This window comes from Armigeres subalbatus, chromosome 2 (genome assembly GCF_024139115.2).
Source record: "Armigeres subalbatus isolate Guangzhou_Male chromosome 2, GZ_Asu_2, whole genome shotgun sequence".
Lineage (NCBI taxonomy): Eukaryota > Metazoa > Arthropoda > Insecta > Diptera > Culicidae > Armigeres > Armigeres subalbatus.
In genome coordinates, this window is record NC_085140.1 from 437,185,333 (window position 1) to 437,207,450 (window position 22,118).

At 38.4% G+C, this 22,118-nt stretch overlaps 1 protein-coding gene across 3 annotated transcripts in view; it reads right to left on the reverse strand.

Moving 5' to 3' along the window:
- LOC134213609 (nitric oxide synthase) overlaps window positions 1-22,118 on the reverse strand; it is a 398,640-nt gene that overhangs the window by 144,434 nt on the left and 232,088 nt on the right. For all 3 annotated transcript variants that reach the window (XM_062692837.1, XM_062692835.1, XM_062692836.1), the window contains exon 4: window positions 20,813-20,949. In XM_062692837.1, the coding sequence (XP_062548821.1) occupies window positions 20,813-20,949 (137 nt within the window). The remainder of the gene's footprint in view (window positions 1-20,812; window positions 20,950-22,118) is intronic.

The following is a 22,118-nucleotide window of genomic DNA, read 5'->3' on the forward strand; positions in this document are numbered from 1 at the left end:
TTTGCCCCAAAAAGTTCTACAAAAACGAACTCCAGAACGAACTTTTCCGGAAATTCTTTCGTATATTCCTTAAAATTTACCTCAGGAATTACGTCAGAATTTCCTCCACGTATTCCTTTGTTCAAAAAAACCTTAGGAAATTCATTGAGGTTCGTTTTTTTGGAAATATCGTAGGAAATTGCTTTAGGAATTGCTTCATAAAATCCTTTAGGAATTCTTTCGTAATTCCCTTAGAAATTCTTCCGGATATACCTTCCGAGAATCATTTGCAAATTCCTTTTGAAACATCGAAAGAAAATATTTTAGAATTCCTCTAAAAATTCCTTCAGAAATTCATTTACCTTCGGAAATATGTTTAGTCTTTGAAAGTTTGCTTAGGAATTTCTTCGAAATTAATATGGAGGATTATTTTAGGAATTCCTTTGGATTTTTTTTTCAGAAGAAAAACGTTGGATTTTTTTTTATAAATTCCTCTATGGGTTCCTTAGCAAGTTCTTTGACAACTTTTCCTTAAATACCCATAGGAATTCTTTCAGAACTACCTTAAGTAATTCCTTGGGAATTTATATGGGTAATCCTTTGAAAATTCTTTGGTAACTTTAGGAAGAAGTTCTTGGACCTTTCCCCTTAGTAATTCCGTCAAAATATTCTCCTTTTCTTTTGATTTTTTTCGGGAATCTCTTAAGAAATTCATCCAAAGAAATTTCTTCGGAAACTGTTTTTGAGAACCATTCGGAAATTCTTCTAGGAATTCCCTACAACATTTTTTCGAAATTTACTGAGAAGATTATTTCTGATTTTTCTGCGGGAATTCCTTCGGTTCCCTAATATAAACTATTTTTGAAGTCGGTGCTACCGGGCAAAATTATAAAATACCTATACACATAAGGCCGTTACAAATATTTAAATAACATTTTGTTCTACTGGTCTCCAGAAGGTCAAGGGGGAGGGGGGGATAATGAAAAATAAGCATTAAAATAAAAAAAATCAAAAAACTCCTCGGATTTGTTATAGAATGTTTTAAAAATTCTCAAAATTATCCGAATTTTATTTTGTTGAATTATTCTTTGGCAAAAAAAATCTGACGGGGGGAGAAAAAATAGATTCGGTTTTGTATTTCCTTGGTGTGATTTGTGGGAAGTCAGTCGTGGGATCAATAGTGAAGTTGGTCAAGTTCGCATGAAGTATTTTTACACTAAGTTCTTTCGAAAATTCCTTCAAAAATTTTGACAGAAATGTCTTTATGCACTCTTTTCGCTATTCTCTCGGAGAGTACTTTCTGAACCCCTTCGAAGATGTTTTCAGCAATTTTTCCGGAAATTGTTTTAGGTATTCTTTCGGAAACTATTTCATTCCTTAATAAATTTTCGAATCAAATCCTAAAAGAATATTCTATAGTTTTACCTGTGGATTTACTGAAGGAATTTCCCAACGAGAACCTTAATGGTTTTTGAAAAAATGCCTATATGAGTTTCCGCAGTTTCCATAGGGTTTTACAAAGGAATTTCTAATGAAACGTCAACGCCCTTCAAGAACTCCACCAAGAACTTTTTTGTCATATTTTACGAACTTTTGAGGAAAGTATTCAATTTGGTTGGTCATCGTGCCTCAGCCTTACTCAGCCAGAGCTCATTTTAGTTATGTTGATCATCTATTGAGATTTGTGCATACAAGAACGCAAGGTGGGGAGTAAACTGTCCATTGTACTTGTCATTAGTAGGATTCCATCGTGATTGTCCTTCCAAGGGTCACAGCAAGTGAACGAACTGAAAATTCTCTAAATATACTAGATATGCAGTCGCTTAAACATTGCCCAATTGTATATGTAACTCAAAGAATAGTAGTAACACCGAAGTCTAATTCTAAATACTGCTCAAGGGCTACGAAAAGTGATGCGTTTTTAAACTTTGATTAATCTAAATCAGAGAATAATTAAATAGTTTTAATTTAAATAACATTTTGAGATCAGGTACTTATTAGTTTGGCTGGTAATTTACTATGGAATGTGCTGTTTGATGATCGACAAACATACAATATTACAAATTTAATCCACTGAAGTCGACTTTTATACGGGCGATTCGTACCGTGTGAATCAAATCCACGTTAATTCAAAAATCCGCGTAAAAATTGTTTTTTAGCCAATGTTTTTTTCATTCACGCCGGTTCACGCCGCCGCCGCCGCCGCCGATAAAAACCAACGGCGCGCCGCCGTGACGCCGCCGCCGCCGGGGCAAAAGTGACCACTACGCCGCCGCCGCCGATTAAATGACTGGCGCACAGGTCTAATCTGAAGTCAGATTCGGATTCAGCGGAGCAAAAATCTATTAGGGACACATTATTTGGTGTTAGGGACTTAATCTTGTTGAGCTGTGTTATGAATGACTGCTGAGTATCTGGGAAGGATTCTGTAAGCCTTTCCAAGGCATAAAATGATTCATATTTTTTTCGATTTTGTCACATACCCTGTTTTATCATCCCAAAATTCACCAGGGGGGTGATAGAATCGGGATATTACTGTTTTACCAATTGCTCGTTTTTACAATCAATATTTGTATCGTCATAGAGGAAGGTGAAGAAAGTAAATTATGTAAATACTGTATGGATTTTTTTGCACATGATTTTTTTAAAACTAAACATATGAATACTATAGTAATACGTCCGTGTACTTAATGGAATAGTGTGGGTTCAAGTTCCACCGGCAGCCGAATCTTTTTTCGCAATATCTCAAAAAAAAAAAAACAGCTTAAAATGGCAATTTTGACTATGTGTATCAAAATTAAACATCTTTTCCAAAAAAATCTCATTTTCTATTGTTCTAGCAATCGCTTAAACTGAAAATGGGCTTTTATACCGTTTCCATCTTTTATTCTATATGTACCTACAACTAGACGATTAACTGATAGGATTCGAAATTAGCGAAAATCCACGTTTCGGCATCTACTTAGAATGTACCTATTACTACCACATTGGCATCCTGTTAACCAAAACGATCCTCTACCATAGAAACTAACCCCTAGTAAAGCCCCAACAAAAATTCCGCATGAACTCGTTGTGAGTGCAGAGGTGTTTTGGGCTTGCAGTGAGCAAGTGATTACATCATCAATTCCTGTCCATCGGTAGCCCTCCTTAGCCATGAGGTAAGATGCGTGGTTACAAAGCAAGACCATGCTGAGGGTGGGTACTGGCTGGGTTCGATTCCCAGTGCCGGTCTAGGTAATTTTCGGATTGAAAATTATATCGACTTCCCTGGGCATAAAAGTATCAACGTGTTAGCCAAATGATATACGAATGCAAAAAAGGTAACCTGGCTTAGAAACCTCGCAGTTAACAACTGTGGAAGTGCATAATCAACACTAAGCTGCGAGGCGGCTCTATCCCAGTGTGGGGGATGTAATGCCAATAAAAAAAGGAGATTTCTGTCCATCCCCGATAGACCGTGAGGACGTGACCAGCGACTGTCCACATTGAGGTTGGAGAGCAATTCCCATGCATCCATCCATTGATTCCTTGTGCAATTGAGATTGTTCTGGTCTGGTCAATCAAAGAGTAGCAACTACGAAATGCACGGTAATCATGCTCATGCTCATGCTCATTTACTTGATTTACCCGGTTGGATAGACATCCTGATGAAGTCCAACGAGCAAAAATTGAAGCCATTACTCAATTGAAATCGTTGGGTCAGATTCGCAAGTGCAACAATTAACACCTAAAACGTCAACTGAACCACTGTTTATACGATAACAAACAAACAAACCGCTTTTATTCATTTGCTCAACCAAATAACTTATGTAGTAAAAATGATTGGTGACCGCGAACAAACATCTGTAACGAGCAAACAAACGATATGTTTTATACCGATGAAGCACCTGTGTTAATCCAAAAATTGAATAGTGCTACACATTGTCACTACCATTCGGCTGAACTGGAATTGACCCATCGAACTGATGGTCAATAAATTCACACGCCGCCGTAATTGAAAACCAATCGCTACCAACCAACCAACCGACCAACTAACAAACCATCGATTGAACCCACTTTGATCAATACCCCTCTCAAAGGGGGACAAGAGCTTTCGATAAGCCGCACTTAACGGCACCGCTGAAGCGTGTTTTGTGTGAACCGTTGCAAAAGCACTTCCATGGATTAGAACCGGCAAAAAACAACAAATTGGTCATGTTTATTTTACACCACACCGTTGGGACTCACGATATACTTTCTTTGATGGTCAGGGATATCGAATGTATACTTTTTTTTTACTTCATAACTATTGCTTTTTGAGAGGTCTTTTTAATTAATCCTCTAATTTTAGTACAAATTGCTTTTGCAAACACGTGAATTCTCCATAAACATAATGTCTACTGGCTGGCTGGAAAATATGATTCAACATTAAACTGTCAACTCTTAGCAATTTGAATCAACATTTGTGAATATGCATTTGGAAGAATGATAATCATCATCATTGCAAAAAATAGCGTGTGCAACTCGTTGCAAAACTCGATTTTTCAGCACTTGTAGTAATTATCCAACTCGGCAAGTCTCGTTGAATAAACGTACAACTCGTGCTGAAAACATCATCTTTTTGCAACTAGTTGCACAAACTACTATTATCGTAATATTTATCCGTATCTGTTGTATCAGATGCTTTCGGTAAGGAGTGTCAATTTGTGTCGATCAATGTGAAGAAATCAAATGTAAGGAAAACATGGAAAATCGCACAATGTAAGCCTCTAAAAGTTACTCAATCTACATATGGATAATAGATAGCCTTTTATATGATCAGCATCATACGCTATGCGGGTGGACAATTCCGACTGGGCCATACCACGCAACCATTGAAACAAAACCAAAATGCGTTCGCACGGTAAACAATAGTCATCGGCATTTTAGTGAAACAAACGGCACAGAAATGTGGCTACTCAGCAACAAACTCACGTCCCGATTCTGGTGGTGGGAGTCGACCATTGGAATAGAACTGACTCCGGGGAACTTGCCAATGTACCTGATGGCAACTGGCTGGTGGCAGCGGCAGCTTCGACCCGGAGGTATGCGTTCGATCGATATCGTGTGTCGCGCGCCCTTTGAGGTTAGTTTTTCTCTGCGGAACAGACGTTCAAGAGTTGGCACCACCACCACCAGCACCGCAATGCAATGGGATGTGCCTAACTTACCTGTGCAAGTCGGAGGGTTTGCGGTGGCAAATGGCGTGGTTTTACTGCAAATTGCGGCATTGATTAATGGAAATAGTGTCGAGTTGGTGCGAGGTGGAGGCGGGCCCTCCAGCCAACGAATAATGGTCCTCTATAATCACTATTGTTCGATCTAGTTCGGTTGTTGGAACGTGGTTGACTGTTCCGGAATGGAAAGCAAATTAGCAATTACTGAATAGTGAATGAATATTGCCTTGAATGTTTACATAATTAAACGGACATCCATTGTCCTGAGGTTAAAATCTCGGCGATAATTGAATATGCTTGGCCGATTTTGGAAAATTCCATTGTTTGTTAGAAAACGAAAAATAGATGAGATTCCTTCTTTGAAAGTGCCCAAAATAAATTTCCTTTATTTATTTTTTTCTAATCAAACGTTGCACAAATTTGAAATTTTCCTAATCGAAATATATTTTTTCAAGCTTCATTAGTGTGTGGCCCCCAAATGGACGAAACGAAATGCTGTGACATCAGCTCTCCGTCGGTGCGTGTGCACGCCGCGGAGGTCTGACAGGAAGAGGACGAGTCATGGCTTGCTGATCACCAATTGACACGCTGAGGTGTTAATGTATAATCACCCACATTCCCCTTCTTCTCTCATAAAAAAGGCAAAAAAATCTTCTGGCATAGGACGCAATAATTTTCTTCTAAGTTGTATGCGCGATACGAAGATGAAGATTGACTAATGTTGCATTTGAGAAACCGATTAAACTTGTCTTAACATCGAAACAAACTGAAATAAACTTGGCTTAACATCATGTTTTTTTTTAATCGCAGAACCACGATATGGGAGTAAATAGATTGTATCGTTTAAATGTTTAGTACCTAGGGTTATAATATTGACTTCTCTAGGAACATATAGTGTTGGGAAGTCAATACTAGGAAATTCAAACACCTTCAAATCAGCTTAGTCTAAGCGCAGCTTCAAGCTGAAATTTAATTTGGATTAATTTTATTGGCCAACTTATGCCACAATTTACCTTACGTCTAGTTTGCACCTTGGACTGTTTCCCTAGTACCTTTATTCGGACCTCATTTGGTTCACTGCGACAACAAGACTATAAATCTACGAACAAACGTTTTTTTGAGTAATTTTCTACTTACAGTAGAAGCTAGAGCCAGTGATGAGTATAGCAACTCAGCAACTAATAATTGTGAATAACTTTTCCAAATCAACTTAATGCGATCTCACATGCCTTCAACGTTGTTTTTTTATGTCTTTCTCTTTAGTTTAGTGATTAGTTGTCGAGATCTCGGTACTCGCACTGAAGCATCCACAAGTGCGCACTATGGACTCGACCACATGTAGATTGCAGCAATAATCTAAATATCTTATTCTGTCAATCAAACTATCAGTCTTGTGTATAGTAACACCATCATGCTGACCTTCAACCATTCGATGTTAAACTTCCGAACAACGGCCAAAAAAATGATATTTATCTAAATTTTCTCAGAAATATTATATTTGAAGGAGATATCATACTTAAATCAGATTCAACGGGTAATTCCGCTATGACTACTAAGTCAGTGAATTCCAAAATAAACTTCAAGATAATATATTTTGCCTCCCAAACAACTTTGTAGCATACGACAGTTTTCCATATCTCTCAGATTTCGTTAGAGCTTGCTTATTAGGTAGTCTTATGTACACTAAAGCCGCCGAAAGTATAAATATCAAACTCAATTTATTTTAACCAAAATCAGCACTCACCTTGGGAGTCTCCCAGACGCCTCTTGTATTCCAAACCACAATCATTTTCCAGCAGTCTTCCAAACGCGCTTTGTGATTTTCCAAACCACAATCAAATTTTCCAGCGGTCTTTCAGACACGCTTTTTGATTTTCCAAACCGAGATCAATTTTCCAACGGACTCCATACGCTCTCTGATTTCCCAAACCACAATCCGTTTCCACAAATTTCGTTTTCTAGCGGTTGTGATTTTCCAAACTATTATGCATTTTCCAGCGGTTTTCCAGACACGCTTTTTGATTTTCCAAACTACAATCAATTTTCCAGCGGACTTCCAGACGCGCTCTGTGATTTTCCTAACCACAATCCGTTTTTTTAACGGTCTTCCCGAAGCACTTTGATTTTGATTTTTCAATCCACAATTCTTTTTCTAGCGGTCTTCCCGACGTGCTTTGTGATTTTCCAAACAACAAGCCGTTTTCCAGCGGTCGTTTCGACACGCTTTGTGATTTTCATACGGTCTCCAGCGGTCTTCCCGACGCGCTTTGTTATTTTACAAACCACAATCCGTCTTCCAGCGTTCTTCCGGACGCGCTTTGTGTTTTTTCAAACCACAATCCGTTTTCCAACGGTTTTCCCGACGCGCTTTGTGATTTTCCAAACCACAATTCTTTTTCCAGCGGTCGCCTCGACACGCATTGTGATTTTCCAAACCACAATCCGTTCTCCCGCGTTCTTACAGACACGCTTTGTGTTTTTCCAAACCACAATCTGTTTTCCAGGAGTCGTCCCGACGCGCTTTGTGATTTTCCAAACCACAATCCGTTTTCCAGCGGTCGTCCCGACGCGCTTTGTGATTTTCCTTTGGGATCACCTTTGTGGTAATACAAACCACCATTCCTTGTGGTTTTTTTAAACCATCCAATATTTTACTAATTAGCACATTACCCGCTTGAATGCAACTCACCTATCGAAATCAACATCAGAATCCAAAAAAATAACTGGCAGGATCGCCAAAATATGTGGCCCCAAATGGGCGAAACGAAATGCTGTGACGATTGTACGACAATTCCCCGAAAACCAATTTCCCAAATGCAATTTCCCCGAATGTAATTTCCCCGAATGTAACAATTCCCCGAATGCAATTTCCCCGAATGTAACAATTCCCCGAATGTAACATTTCCCCGAATGGAACAATTCCCCGAAAACAAAATACCTCTTGCAAACACATCTTCGCAATCGACTGTATGCATCCGAAAAAAGCAGCATTTTCTCAGATAATTGTGGTGTAATGTAACAGCAGTTTCGAACCATATAATTGCTTCATATCAATCATTTATTATACCTGGCAAGCGTGCTACTTGCTTAGTAAACGAATTATCTCCCCTTTTTGCTTTATTGCGGACAGAATTTCTGTCTCGAGAGGCCTTAATTTGAAGAAGGCATTATCTCCTCCATTCTCATTACACCGGACAGACGCGGTCATTTAAAGAATGCGTTGTTCCATTTTTTCACTTTATTCCAGACAAACGAGTTCATTTAAAGAAGGGGCTATCTATCTTCTTTGCTTTATACCCGGCAAATGTGTTCATTTGAGGAGGACATTATCACTTCCTTTCCCCTAATACCGGGCGATGCTATCATATAAAGAAGGAATTATCTCCTACCGTCGTCTTATACCGGACATTCCCTTGGCTTTAAACCGGGCAGATGCGTTCATCATACCGAGCAAACTTATTAATTTAAAGAAAGCATTACCTCCTCACTTCGACTTATACAGATCAAATGCGTTCATTCAAAGAAATCATTGCCTCCTTTCAGCGCATTGTCTTCATATTCAATAGCTTCACATTCTATCTGAAACATGGGCTGTTTTTTTACTTAGTGTTCTATTATTATTTCCACAGTTATCGAAAGCTTTCCGGTACCCGCCAGTTGCATGAATGTCTTGTGTAGCAAGTACACTAGTTACACTGTACACAAGGCGCCGAAAATGCTTCCCACCCTGAAGCATCTTAGGCTGCACCGAGAATCGAATTCGCAAGTTCCGGATCGGCAATCATAGGCCTTTGCTCGCATGACTTACTTAATACCCATCGCCTCGTGCCGCACTAAAAAAGAAGGGAGATGCATTCGGGGAATTGTTACATTCGGGGAAATGTTACATTCGGGAAAATGTTACATTCGGGGAATTGTTAATCGGGGAAATTGCATTCGAGGAATTGTTATTCGGGGAATTGTCGTACAATCGCTGTGACATCAGCTCTCCGTCGGTGCGTGTGCACGCCGCGGAGGTCTGACAAGAAGAGGACGAGTCATGGCTTGCTGATCACCAATTGACACGCTGAGGTGTTAATGTATAATCACACGCTGAAAGTAACTTACTCAAACCCCACAATTAGTAATACGATCATAGGAAAATAGCAGTCTCAATTTTATTTTTTATTATTGCAATTATTTGCTAAGTTTCAACGAAGTTATGAATCCTCAATATATTCTTTATGGCTACTCCTGAACTATTTTATGGACTATGTGGGGCTTGAATAGGGTTCGGATTAAATTACCCCTGGTTTTACAGCACGGACGCACTTGCTGGCTGTATTTTTTGGTTCACTTGTCCTCAATAGAGGTGGAAAAAACGATCGTAGCAATCACCGTGAACGGACGTAAAAAAAAATCTCGTGTCAAAATCCCGCGATTGAAAATCATCGGCGAAATAACATGATTCGGCCGGTTGTGTCGTCGCTGTGATGAATCTATTTAGATTTTGTGATTCTAGAGATAGTGTGACGAAGTGGTTTCAGTGGTTTTTATGCCGGTTTGAAGAAAATATAATTTTGGGGGTTTTTATAACTACCCGGAATCCTGGTTCATCGAGACTAGGCTGTTCTTACCACGCACGCTACCACGGTCGTCTATATTGTTCGGGCTCAAGGAAAATGCCTAGAAGATTATAATGGGTGTAATAAAAAGCAGAATAGAAAGTGAAAAAAAATGTTGTCAAATTTAAATTAAATGATTCATTTGTTTTCTACTGGTTTCCGTCAATGAATATGTGTATGTTTGGAAGAAAAACGGAGTTGCTTGGCTTTTTAATCTATTGTTCAGTGTTAATACAGTGCTAATTCATCGAAAATGAATTCCATTTCGGGATATGTGTAGCCATTCTAGGATTATTTGACATGATCCAGAAAACCTCTGTACTGAATGGTGGAAAGTTCTGAAGCTTCTTAGAAGACTCGGTGAGATCTATCCTTGTTCTCTTATAATATTTCAGTTAAATAAACTATGTGTTCTTTTCATGTCTCTTGACAACCTTTTGTAGAACGTTTGTGTATGATCATAATTATAACTCTTGACAAATTATTTGTTGTTCGTTCTATCAATACTAGCAGCACGGCATACAAAAACAAGGCAGGCTCATCACGTATGTAAACATTCAGTTTGAATGTAAACATGTGACGTCACTGCTATCTTCGCACAAGCTGGACCGAGACGATGCTCTACGGTCGCAGCATGCTTACTTTTGTACTCCAACATGTGGCGATAAAATATGCGTCACATTTGAAGTGTCATTTTTCTAACGAGCCTACCTTGTTTTCTGTATACCGTGACTAGCAGTATTGTTTAACGTCAATGGGTCTAAAGTTAGATTGGATCATCGTTTTCACCGACAGTTTGGAGGTCGGATAACAATTTGTTCAAAAAGGTCTCTTACAATTTAGTTTTCTTGCCAATCAATCAATTCCTTTGTCTTAAATAAATCGCATTTGCAAGTAACTTTCACTCTTATATTCTATAGCTTGATATAATCTCTAAACTTCTTATTATGTTCATTGTGAACATTGTATTCTTTAATTTTATAATGTGGTTATATTAGCTATGCTCTCTATATTACTTCTTTTTCCTCATATTTTCATGAATGGATGATCTCTTAATTAGACTCTTGCAGATCTGACTGTATTTATGGTAGTTCTATTTTTGAAGCCAATAAAATGTATTTAGAAAACTTACTATTATATTCATAACTTATTAAATTTGACTTTATAGTGGACGATCTAAATTGATGTACACGTAGTAGCTGTTTATATTTCTAACCTTCATCGTTTTATAGATTTAAATACTCATAAAAATAACCACTAAATACGTACAGGGCATCGTTTGCTGCTATTGCCGCGGATATTGTGGGAGTCCTAGGTATCCGGTTCACGCTAGTTAGCAACGGTGGCTCTTCTCGACCTTCTACTTCCTTAGTAGATAGTACGAATAAGGGCGTCCTTGTGAAGTTTTGCTGTACCTGTTATGAACAACTAGTACATCCCATTCCCTACACTTTCTGAAGAAACATTGCGTGCTTCAGAAGTGAATCCTTTTTGTAGTACTAGTCTTCGTAACAAAAAGGGCACCATAACGGAGCATGCGATCTGATCAAATTATTCGTAGTACTACTTGATCAACGCCCCCAGATGGGTGAGGAATAGAGGATGACGCACACACACACGGACGCACTTGCTGGCTGTCATGGACTACTTTACCGAAGAGGCCCAACAAGAGGCGGTACTAACGGTGGATTGTGCCCTTATTCATGTGCAATGTGCGTGCATCCAGGTGTGTCTCCAATGACGACCAAAATGGTGTCGTCGGCGTATACACAGATATAGATATTGGAGACAGTTTTCGAAGAATAAACAATTTGTGTGACCTCTTCTTAGTATATGTTTGCATTCCAAAGTGGTTCTTGTTGTTGCCATTGGTTCCAGGTAGTCTACGAACTTTATAGAGTCAAAGTCTGTTGATCAACCTCAATAATGGAGCCAGTTATAGAAGAATAAACATGTTGTGTGACCCTTTCTTGGTATATGTTTGTATTCCAAGTAGTTCTTGTTACTGTCGTGAGCTCCAGGTAGTCTAAGAACTCCATAGAGTCAAGGTCTGTGGATAAGCCTCCGTGATGGAGGCAGTTATTGAAAAATAAACTAGTTGTGTGACCCCTTCTTGGTATATGTTTGTCTTTTGAGTAGCTCTTTTTGTTGTCGTGGGCTCCGTAATGGTGCAGTTATTGAGCATTAAACACTTTGTATGACCCCTTCTTGGTACAGTAATATCACGATTTTATCACCCCCTAGCGAATTTTGGTGTGATAAAATAGAAAATGTGACAAACTTGGAACAATTTTTATTTGCAATTTCTTAATTTGTTTCACAAATATGAATCAATTTATGCCTTGGAAAGGCAAAATACGTGAATGGAACCCGTAATTTCGTGTCGAAGAGGCTTACAAAATTCTTGACATGATTCATAATAAACCACAGGCGGTGAAAATTACTTCATGAAAATCATTGTTGTTGGCGGTATTATTTGAAAAAAAAAAATAAAAACGACAAAAAATTTCCAAAATTGTTAGGGTGATAAAGTTGGGTCGAAAACGTGATAAAATCGGGGTCGGCATAATCAGGGGTAGACAAAATCGGAAAGTATATTTAGGATAGTTTTGATCACCGCGTGACTTATCGAAATTAATTTATTGGCTTTTTTCGGTGATAATTATACTACTCAAAGCGAAGATAATGAAGATACAGATTTGATTGACACCGTGAGCGGCAAGTGTGAAATGAATAGAAACTGAATATTAGCAGAGGGCCATATGAGAGAAAATCATTGTTGAAATCGTTGTTATTCTGCCAAACGTCCACCCAGAAACGGCTTGGATAGTGATCACTGTACCAAGACAGGTAAAATAACAACGATAAATAGTTTTATTGATTCGTGGCATATTTTCAGAGATTCATACAAGAACGCGCTTGTGTCTCTTCACGCGTATCTCTCGCAAGCCCATACTTAGTCCAAATTGAATCTTATTCGAACTGTATTTCGTCAATTTTTTGTCAATTGGATTCTATAATTAGGATCGTTTTGATCACCGCGTGACTTTATTGAAATTACTTTATTGGCATTAAATTTAAAAAAAAGTGATAGCTTTTCCCGGTACAGTAATGTTCCGATTCTATCACGTTCCGATTTTGTCACGCTCCGATTTCGTCAACAAAATTATTCCGTTTTTATCAACAATAAAATTCAATAATTTTTTTTAAAGATTTAGCTTTTAAAATGAAATAACTTGGGTTAGTTTTTAGCCAAATGTTGTATTTCTCGCTTAACTTTTTAAAAGGACCTAAGTAACATTTTTTTCATGAATTATTTTGAGTACACCCAGGTTTTTTTTACACGGTTTGGTTTAGACCTTCAGCGTCAATTAATGAGTTAACCCCACGAAAAAAATCACAAAAAATCAAAGAAAATTCAGGGGGCATTTGAAAAGCTGTTAACCGAAAAATTATTGAATTCCAACCGCGTAAAAAAAACCTGGGTGTACTGCAATCAAAAGCTTTCATGTTTTTCTGTTGATTGCGCTATTCCTTTTGAAAAGTTATGCAAGATTTATAAGATATAACCGCTAGTGCGGTAATAAGGCCGCTACTTACAAGAGAGAATTCTCTTCACCGACTTCCATTGCGGACAAGATGCGGGTTTGTTTGCACTTTATCACTTCAGGATGACGGATGATAAAGTGTAAACAAAACAAACCCACATCTTGCCACTTTTACTTCGATGAGGGGAAATCTGTGAAGAGAATCCTCTTTAGATATTTAGCTACGGCCTTATTACCGCTAGTGCTCGATTTAAAAGTAGACGGACGACTAAGGGTCGATCATAAGCTACTAAGTTAGAGTTGAAAAAACAAAGATTTTATTTTGCATATGTGAGTTCTGTATGGTTGCTTTAAATGATTTACATTTGCATGGCAACGAGTTCTACAAAGTTTAAAAATAGGTAATTCAACGTCTATAGAAAATTAACGTTAACGGATTAACGAAACGGCGTTAATCATTAATTAACGGTTGTGAGTAAAAGCACAGAGGTGGTAAAAGTGGTAATAGTGAGTAAAATTCCTTGGCTTACGAATTGCTCTCACGAACACCAACGTAATGAACGAAGTTGAGAATAATCCATGCACATTTAAGCAGGTGATTTTTGTTTACTTGTCTCAGCTTTATCGTCAGTGAGCGCAGAAACTGAAACACTGTGCGAGCATAAGTGCCAAATTATTTTTGAAACTATTTTGCGTATTTGCAAAATATTGCCCCGTTGATGCAATTGAGAAAAGTACATAAAAGTGAAAGTGCTTCAGATATTCAAAGACGTTCTTCTAAGGTAACATAGAATTCAAACAATCGTTGATCATTGTACTGAAATCAATTATGTTTATACAAAACCCAGTATGGCGAAAGGTAATGAAAATCATGGCAAAATCAAACGAAAATCACTCACCATTAAGCAAAAACTTGAGATTCTGAAACATCTGAACAAAAAAGAGATGTCCAAGACAGATCTTTCCAAAAAGTATGGGGTGGTTAGATCTGCCATACGTAAAATTGAACTTAAGAAAAAAAGAAAGAAAATTCTGCATAACTCGTCTATGGGTTACAACGTAAACCATAAAAAGAAATATGTTGTGGCTGGAAAACACTATCAGCTAGAGCAAGCTCTCTTTTATTGGTTTTTTCAAATGCGGGACAAAAATCAGAGGGTTACGACAAATCTGATCAAATTGCAAGCTCGGAAATTTGCGGATGAACTCAATATACCGATCAGTTTGAAGTTTAGCCCAAAATGGTTGCACAACTTCAGAAAACGGTACGGCATTCAGCGACTTAAAACATCCGGAGAAAAGCTATCCTGTGATGAAAAGTGTTGGTCCATTCAAAGAGGAGTTTGTTTTTCGTCGCGTGACCAAATGTGGAGCCGATCAAATATAGAACGCAGATGAGTCTGCGTTGTTTTTTAAATCTTTGACAGAACATACTCTCCTGCACAATCAGGAAAAATCAGCTCCAGGGCAACAACAACGGGTCACTTTCATGCCCTGTTCCAATGCATCAGGTTCACATAAGCTGCCAATTCTAATGATTGGGCACTCCAAGAACCCTCGGGCGTTCAAAAATCTAGACCAACATTTGAAAAGGTCGTAACAGCCAAAATTTATCCCTTCTGATTCTTTGTCTACATATATAGCTATATATATGGACGAAGTCTAGAAATGTCCATATTCCATTGCTGTACTTCTCATCCAAAAATGTCCGGATGACACGCGTTATTTTCAAGCAATGGTTTTTTTTGGCACATTTGTTCCAAGGCACAATAGGACAGCCCCGTATAAAGGTGTGGCCAAAACTACCAAAAGGCCAATTTTCGATTTGGGCGAGTAAAATGTGATGAATACACAGCTTATAACCTATATTTCTATAATCAGGACGGTTTTTATTTTTCAGAATTTTTAGGGCGGGGTGGGGGGCGTTCAAATTAGCCCCTCCTAGAAATGATATTTTTACGTTTTTTGGGAAAACGGTCAGCTTTGCCATGTTTTTGTTTCAAACGTAACATATTTATATATCGTTACAAAGCTCTTAAACAGATCAATGCAATAGGCTTGATAATGCAATAATAGCTCCGTCCAGAATTTAGTTTTTAGTAGTTTTGTAAAAGCATATTTTACGCAATATTTAACGAACAAAACAGTTTGGTACCCCGCAATACCCCGCAGTAAAACATCATGCACTACACTATTGAACTCTTAAGCTTTGAGGACCATGAATAAAATTCTGCCCAAATTCACCATTTTGTAAGATACATGAATTTTAAAAATTGCCCATTTTTGCCTTTCTCGTGTGTTAAGTATACGTAGGAGCTCTAAAAGCATTTAAAAAAGCCCAAACACTCATAGTGTTGTATACCGATCGACTCAGTTCGAAGAATTGAGGTGATGTCTGTGTGTACGTGTGTGTGAATGTCTGAATGTTTGTGAGCAAAAATGGTTCTAACTCTTTTTTAAGCACTTACTCTAAACTGATTTACACGCAACAAGTTTCATTCATTAGAGAACGTTGGTCCATTGTTCCCTATCATAAATAGGCTGGATCGGATTATGGGCTCAAAAGTTATGACCAAAATACATTTTCTTATAATGTACGAGAAAGACAACATTACCGCTAGGGGATTAATCAAGTGTTTTGGTAAACTTCTTATTTTTCAATTTTAATCTGAGTTACTCAACAATGCCACTTTAATTGAATTTGGTGACGAACACAATTTACATATCATTTTAAGGGGAAGGGGTTATACCTTAACGTTGCGCATAACTCAAGAAAAAATCATCTATCATATAAAAAGCGTTACGCAGCGAGGGAAGTTGTTCAAAATTTACAATTTTGACATTACTACATTATACGAGCGAATTATAGATATAACCATAATTTATTTATTTATTTATTATTATTAACATCAACAGGCAATAGAGCCCAAATGATGTGTCTTAAAACTATAAAACAATACAACATTGGTATTATCATATTCACTGAAGCAATAAACAATCATAAGCTACAACAGAAACTAACACTTGAATATCTAAATTAACAATAATTGCAAAAAAATAACTAGCTAATATGCGGGATACCACGTAGTACGGTGCTTGCTTACAAATTCTCGACATCTGATATACTGGGGCCATGTAGACGCATCCAAAGCAATGGATCTCCATTTATTATCAAGAACGACCTTGAATGAAATATAGTCCATTTCTTCGCACGACTTCCATCTTGATACGAGCTTTGTAACATTATGTGTTTCTCCTATTCCCGTTATTCCGAGTGAATTGCATACTAAAGTATCGATTTCTCGTTCTGTTACCCGATTATCGATGTTTGATAGCAACAGTGAAAACGATTGTTTCGCTTTAGCACCAGAGTTGATATTTGAGCCAACACTGCAAGAAGCCTCAGTCAATAAATATTTCATCCCGAGCCTTTGATGAGGTGATCGGCGTAGAACTCTGTCTTGGCGAAGATGTATCGTGCATTTTTTGCGCAAAGTCTTCCAATGTCTTCACAATGTCGGAAACTTGGCATTTCAATATGCTTATTTCGCTCATTATTTGTCCTTCTTCCGTCGCTTTTGGCCCAGTGTGCTTTTTCACATGATCTCCATCGCACGCTTGGCACTCATCGGTTTGAAACAGCAATGTAGATAAAGTACTCAAACACTCGTTGCAAAACCACATAACATTATTAATCAAAACGTCCACAGTAGCTTGATTGAGTCCAACACAGTGTGCATGGAACCTTTCGCAGCACCTACCTCCGCATACAACAAAAATATCTGTTTTGATGTTTACTGGTTTAGAGCACTTTGGACAATCCATGCTGCGTGTGTGAACAGGTGTAATGGAGTCCCGGAGAGATGATTCCACAGCAAAAATAATAAATTCGAAGCTTCGGCAGAGACCCGTTCTTGAGCAGTAATTTCTATCCGCCAAACACGAAGATCATACAGCAGGGATTCTGTTGAGCGTTCTTCTTCAATTATAACAAGCGGAAAGACGGTTTTAAATCAGATTTTCTCGGCAACAGAAAAGTGAATCAATGTAATCGTCAGATACACAACCACAACCCATAATGTGTCATAACGTGTTGGATGAGTAGTGTGTTGAATGACTCCTTGCCACAATACATTTTTTATAATTATGAAAGAAATCTTAATGAAATATTAAATAAATGAAATTCCATTTCGTTGATGTCACAATATGACGCTAATTGTTCTATCCTCCTTTGTTGGTTTAATAAGTTCTACTCAGTGAATTTTGATAGTGCTTTTTTGATCATTTTAGGTAATCTGTGTTGCGTCCATTTGTCTGTGTCACGAATATACAGTTTATTCGACCATTAGTATTTTATCCAGCATCATAAGGGCTATTTGCAAGCCAAAGAGTGACCATATTTCGTTGGTTTTGTAGAATATGACAAAAATCGATACTATGCCGTAAGTTGGCCCCATACCCCATTGAAGGCTCAGAAAAAATATTTTTCTTTTCTATCTATGTTTTTATGATGAATACCACTGTTTATTGCAGGATTCATAATTTTGGCCAAAAATACCTTCTTTTTTCCTGTTGTGCAAGGGTAGAAAATCTTGCTGCAGAGCAAGGAATAGAACCCAAGGCTGTCCTGCTTTTGGACAACTGTTCGGCACATCATTTCGAGGATGAGCTAGTGTCTGAAGATGGCTTGATTTTTGTGCTTTTTCTGCCCCCCAACGTTACGCCTCTCATTCAGCCAATGCAATGGATCAACATGTTATCCAAACAATCAAGTCCAGGTACCGCGAAAAACTACACAGCGAAAATATTTTTGGTGGCGGTGATGCGGCACAGCGTCTTAAGCAAGTGAACCTCTAGGACGTCGCCTTCTGGCTTCAAGAATCCTGAATGGAAGTGTCGCAAAATGTGATTCAGAGATTGTGGAAGAACATCTGAGTGGTGGTTGGCACCAAATTGATGCACGAAGATGATGTACCTCTGGTGGCGTTATTCAATATGCCGAATGTTGAAACGGATGTCGCACCTTCTGAATATCTTGAAGAGGACTTATGCGTTGATGACTACAACGATGCGGATATTATTGCTATGGTAAAGGTTGGTCAAAACTCCGAAGAAGAATGCCATGAGGATGGAGACCTGGATGAGTCGGAAACGACAATGGACATTGAAAACCTGGCTCCGTTTGATAATACCACTTGTAGTGATCAAAAATCGGTCGAATGTCTCAACTAATACCATTCGATGGGCAGAAGAGAATGGTTTTGAGCTTGTCGATATTCTACATCTGCGGAAAATCAAAAGCGCAGTCCTTGATAAATGTTGTGCGGCATGTTCCCAGAGTAAGATCATTATTTAGTATACATGTTTTATATTAATATTTTTGTTTAAATTTAAAGATAACTGACTCTGTTTCCGTGTGGATGTTCGATGATAGTTTCGAATCTTTGTTATAAGAAACAAAAATAACCGATGAAAACTTACTATTGTAAGTACGGCGTTCTTATGAATTTGACCAGAATAAATAAAGTTAAAAAAAGTAAAACTTTTTTTTTAATTTTAGCAATTTTACTATTCATATCCTATTCATATAAAAGCCTGGAAGCTCTGTTTAGGGAAATCAGGGAAAATTTTGACGGCATTACGTGGCGTCTAGAAATTACACGAGGGAAAAGATCTATTCAACTTCTGGAAACAAAAGGCGGGAAAATAAAGGGAGGAGGGATTGAACATTGTTGATTTTTACGTGACATTATTTATGGATGTCCCCTTGATGCACTCCTTACTTGCCAGGAACCTCAACCAGTCATCATTGGTAATCAATAATAACTTTGGTGTCTTTTCACTAATCCTTGGCTCCCACTAATATGTTCACGTGGTTTATGGACAGTCCCTTAGCATTTAAAAACGTTAGAACCTGAAATCCAACATTTTCCCAGCAATATATCATTTTTACAAAAAATTTAGCTAAAAAAATCTTCAAAGAAAATTATTCCGATTTTGTCAACTGAAACTCACGGACCGTGTTGATAAAAACGGGACATACATGTAGTTTAAAGTTATGATCAAGCAATAACGTTGGTATGGTGCCTCAATTGGTTATGATTCCAAATTCCAAATTTTGTGTCGGGTGAATTCGTTGATAATTCTGCTCCAACTTTCTAGAACATTGTAACTATTAACTATTGGCCCCCCTTATATATATACTTTTATTCTGCATGAGACGGCTTTTTAATTGATACTTCTGCATTTTTCAAAATGCTCACAACGGGTTGGAAAAATCATAAAAAAATAGCACAATTTTTTTTTCTTTTGAAGGTATCAACTTAATTAGCTACAATAGCTAAATATGCCAAAAACCGGGCAAATTCCTTTATTGATTGATTTTTGACTAGATCTCTTCCACCGCAAATCATAACCAAAACCACCGCAAAAAGCATATTTCCCTAAATATAAGCTCTTTAAAATTCCTTCCGAATCATTCACCCATGTCGTCCTATTGCGGTCCCGTTAAACGATCGTTTAATCCCTTCAGCAAACAACCGCCGAAGGAGAACGGTATGTAACCGAACCGTGCTGATGCTGCTAGCTGCTCTGCATATGAATGGAAAGCTTCAAGGCGACCCCCTCCCGAATCCCCCCGAGAGAGGCGGGTGGACAAACAAGGCCAACCTAACACCTGTGGGAATAGTCATCCATCCATGCTGTCTCGACAACCACAGAAAATGGATTCGAGTGAATGCCGCTACAAACTAGGCAGGTAGTTGTTGGTAATGTGTCCATTTTGTTGAGCCAGACTGCATAGAGTGGAATCCACTCGTAAGCAAGCGGCAGCCAACCCAGAAGCAGCTCTTGGAATTCCCCATTCAGGGAAAAGCCTCCTCTCTGCCACATCCGTCTGGCATTTTGAAAGGAAAAGTTCCTTCCCGCGCTCAGTTGCGCTGTATCAAGTGAGACTGTACGCGAGGAAAAATAGCAGCGAGCAACAGTTTACTCAGCTGAGGTTGCTCTTTTTGAAGTGTTGAACTTTCAACCGACAACTGGTGCTTCGGTGCCTATAGTAGAGTTGTGTGCTTCAGCATCATCGTTCCTGGCCAGCTTAATGTAATGTGGGATACGTTCCGCTAGCAGGGACAGGAAAATCTGACAAAGGATAACGAGAAACGGGAAGTCAGCTGACGAGCAAATCCGCTTGTAGGGATGTTGTAGGTACAGTGAGTGTGTGAATTGGGACGGTGCTATTTCTGATTCCGTTGAATTTGTCTGTGGGAGTTTTCAATCTTGCAGTTTGTCCTGGTGGATTTACGTGACACGCTTGGACGCGATACTTGACTTTTGAATTTGCTAATTTAATCACATAACAATCCATCATTGAGTGGTGGCAGAGATAAGACTGCACGGGGAATGAAATTGTTCTGAGAATCCCAAAAATAAAACGTGATAACACCATGGGGTAAATGCATGGACCCTTAGCCCGTGAAGCACTAACCTTCGAATGGATGAATAGTACTGATCCAGGAACTCCTTGGCGTGCTGCAGGACGATATCTGGTTTTCTCGTTTCGGTCCCGATTGTGTTCGGAAACATCATGCTACCCATGCAGACATCCCTGGAGCAGTGCATCACCTGTTGAAGAAAACGAGGAGAAATGATTTAGCTCTCAGTCCATTCAGCTGTCTTGGCAGTCGCACTCAGCAACACGTGATTTGAAAAATGAACAGCGGTATAAAGGAGGACGTTTACCGTGCTTTGAATAGTTTCATGAGAAGAAACCGTTTTGACTCAAATCCCGAACAGACTCATATTCCGAACACTTAATACATGGAGAATTATCTGAAATATTCCGTTATTATTGCATAAATGAACGAATTTTTACGTCAGGCATACATATTACGGTCACTAGAATTGTCCAACAATGTGATAACGTTGATCTTTTGCATTTTAGTGCATTTAAGGTGGTGTTCGAAATTTGAATCAAAGTGTTCGGCATTTGAGGTAAAGTTTGGCAGAATAAAATCATTCAGTATTGATTGTAAAATAAGATTATCCAGTGCTTATAGATATGAAAGTTCTATTCTTTCGCTTCCCAATGGAAACAATTGATCTATAGAAATGTATTAATTCATGTACAGTGAACTCTCCCTAACTCGATGTTCTGTAACTCGATATTTTCCCTCACTCGACGAAATTCAAAGTCCCTTGAATCTAGCATACTGCGTTACCTCCGTAAGTCGATACCTCCCTTACTCGATATTCTCTAAGTCGAGTTAATTTTCCAATGCATATCCACCTCACTAACTCAACGTTGTCAGAAACGGTTCACATACATGATACACACGGTGTTGGGTTATTTTTCCGAATTCCGTTTGACCGAATGCCATTGGGCCGAATAGTTGAAAACTAACTTTGATTGTGAGTTGTGAAAAGTGAGTAATGAGAAGCGAATAATGCAAAGGGAAGAGTGAGAAGTTTGAAGTAAGAAGTGAAAAGTAAGAAGTGAGTAGGGGAAGTTGTTAATTAAGAAGTGATAGGTGGTGAGTGAGAGGTAAACAGTGAGCAGTGAGAAATGAGAAGAAAAAGTGAAAAGTGAGAAATGAGAATTTCGTAGCGTGAAGTGAGAACTGAGAAGTAAGAAGTGAACCAAAAGAAGTGAGAATTGAAAAGTGAGAAGGAAGAATGGAGAAGTGAGAATTGAAAAGTGAGGAGGGAGAATGAAGAAGTGAGAAGTGATAAGCTATAAGTGGGATTTTACTGGTAAGAATCCCAAGCAGCACGCGCAACATCTATTTGTTCCT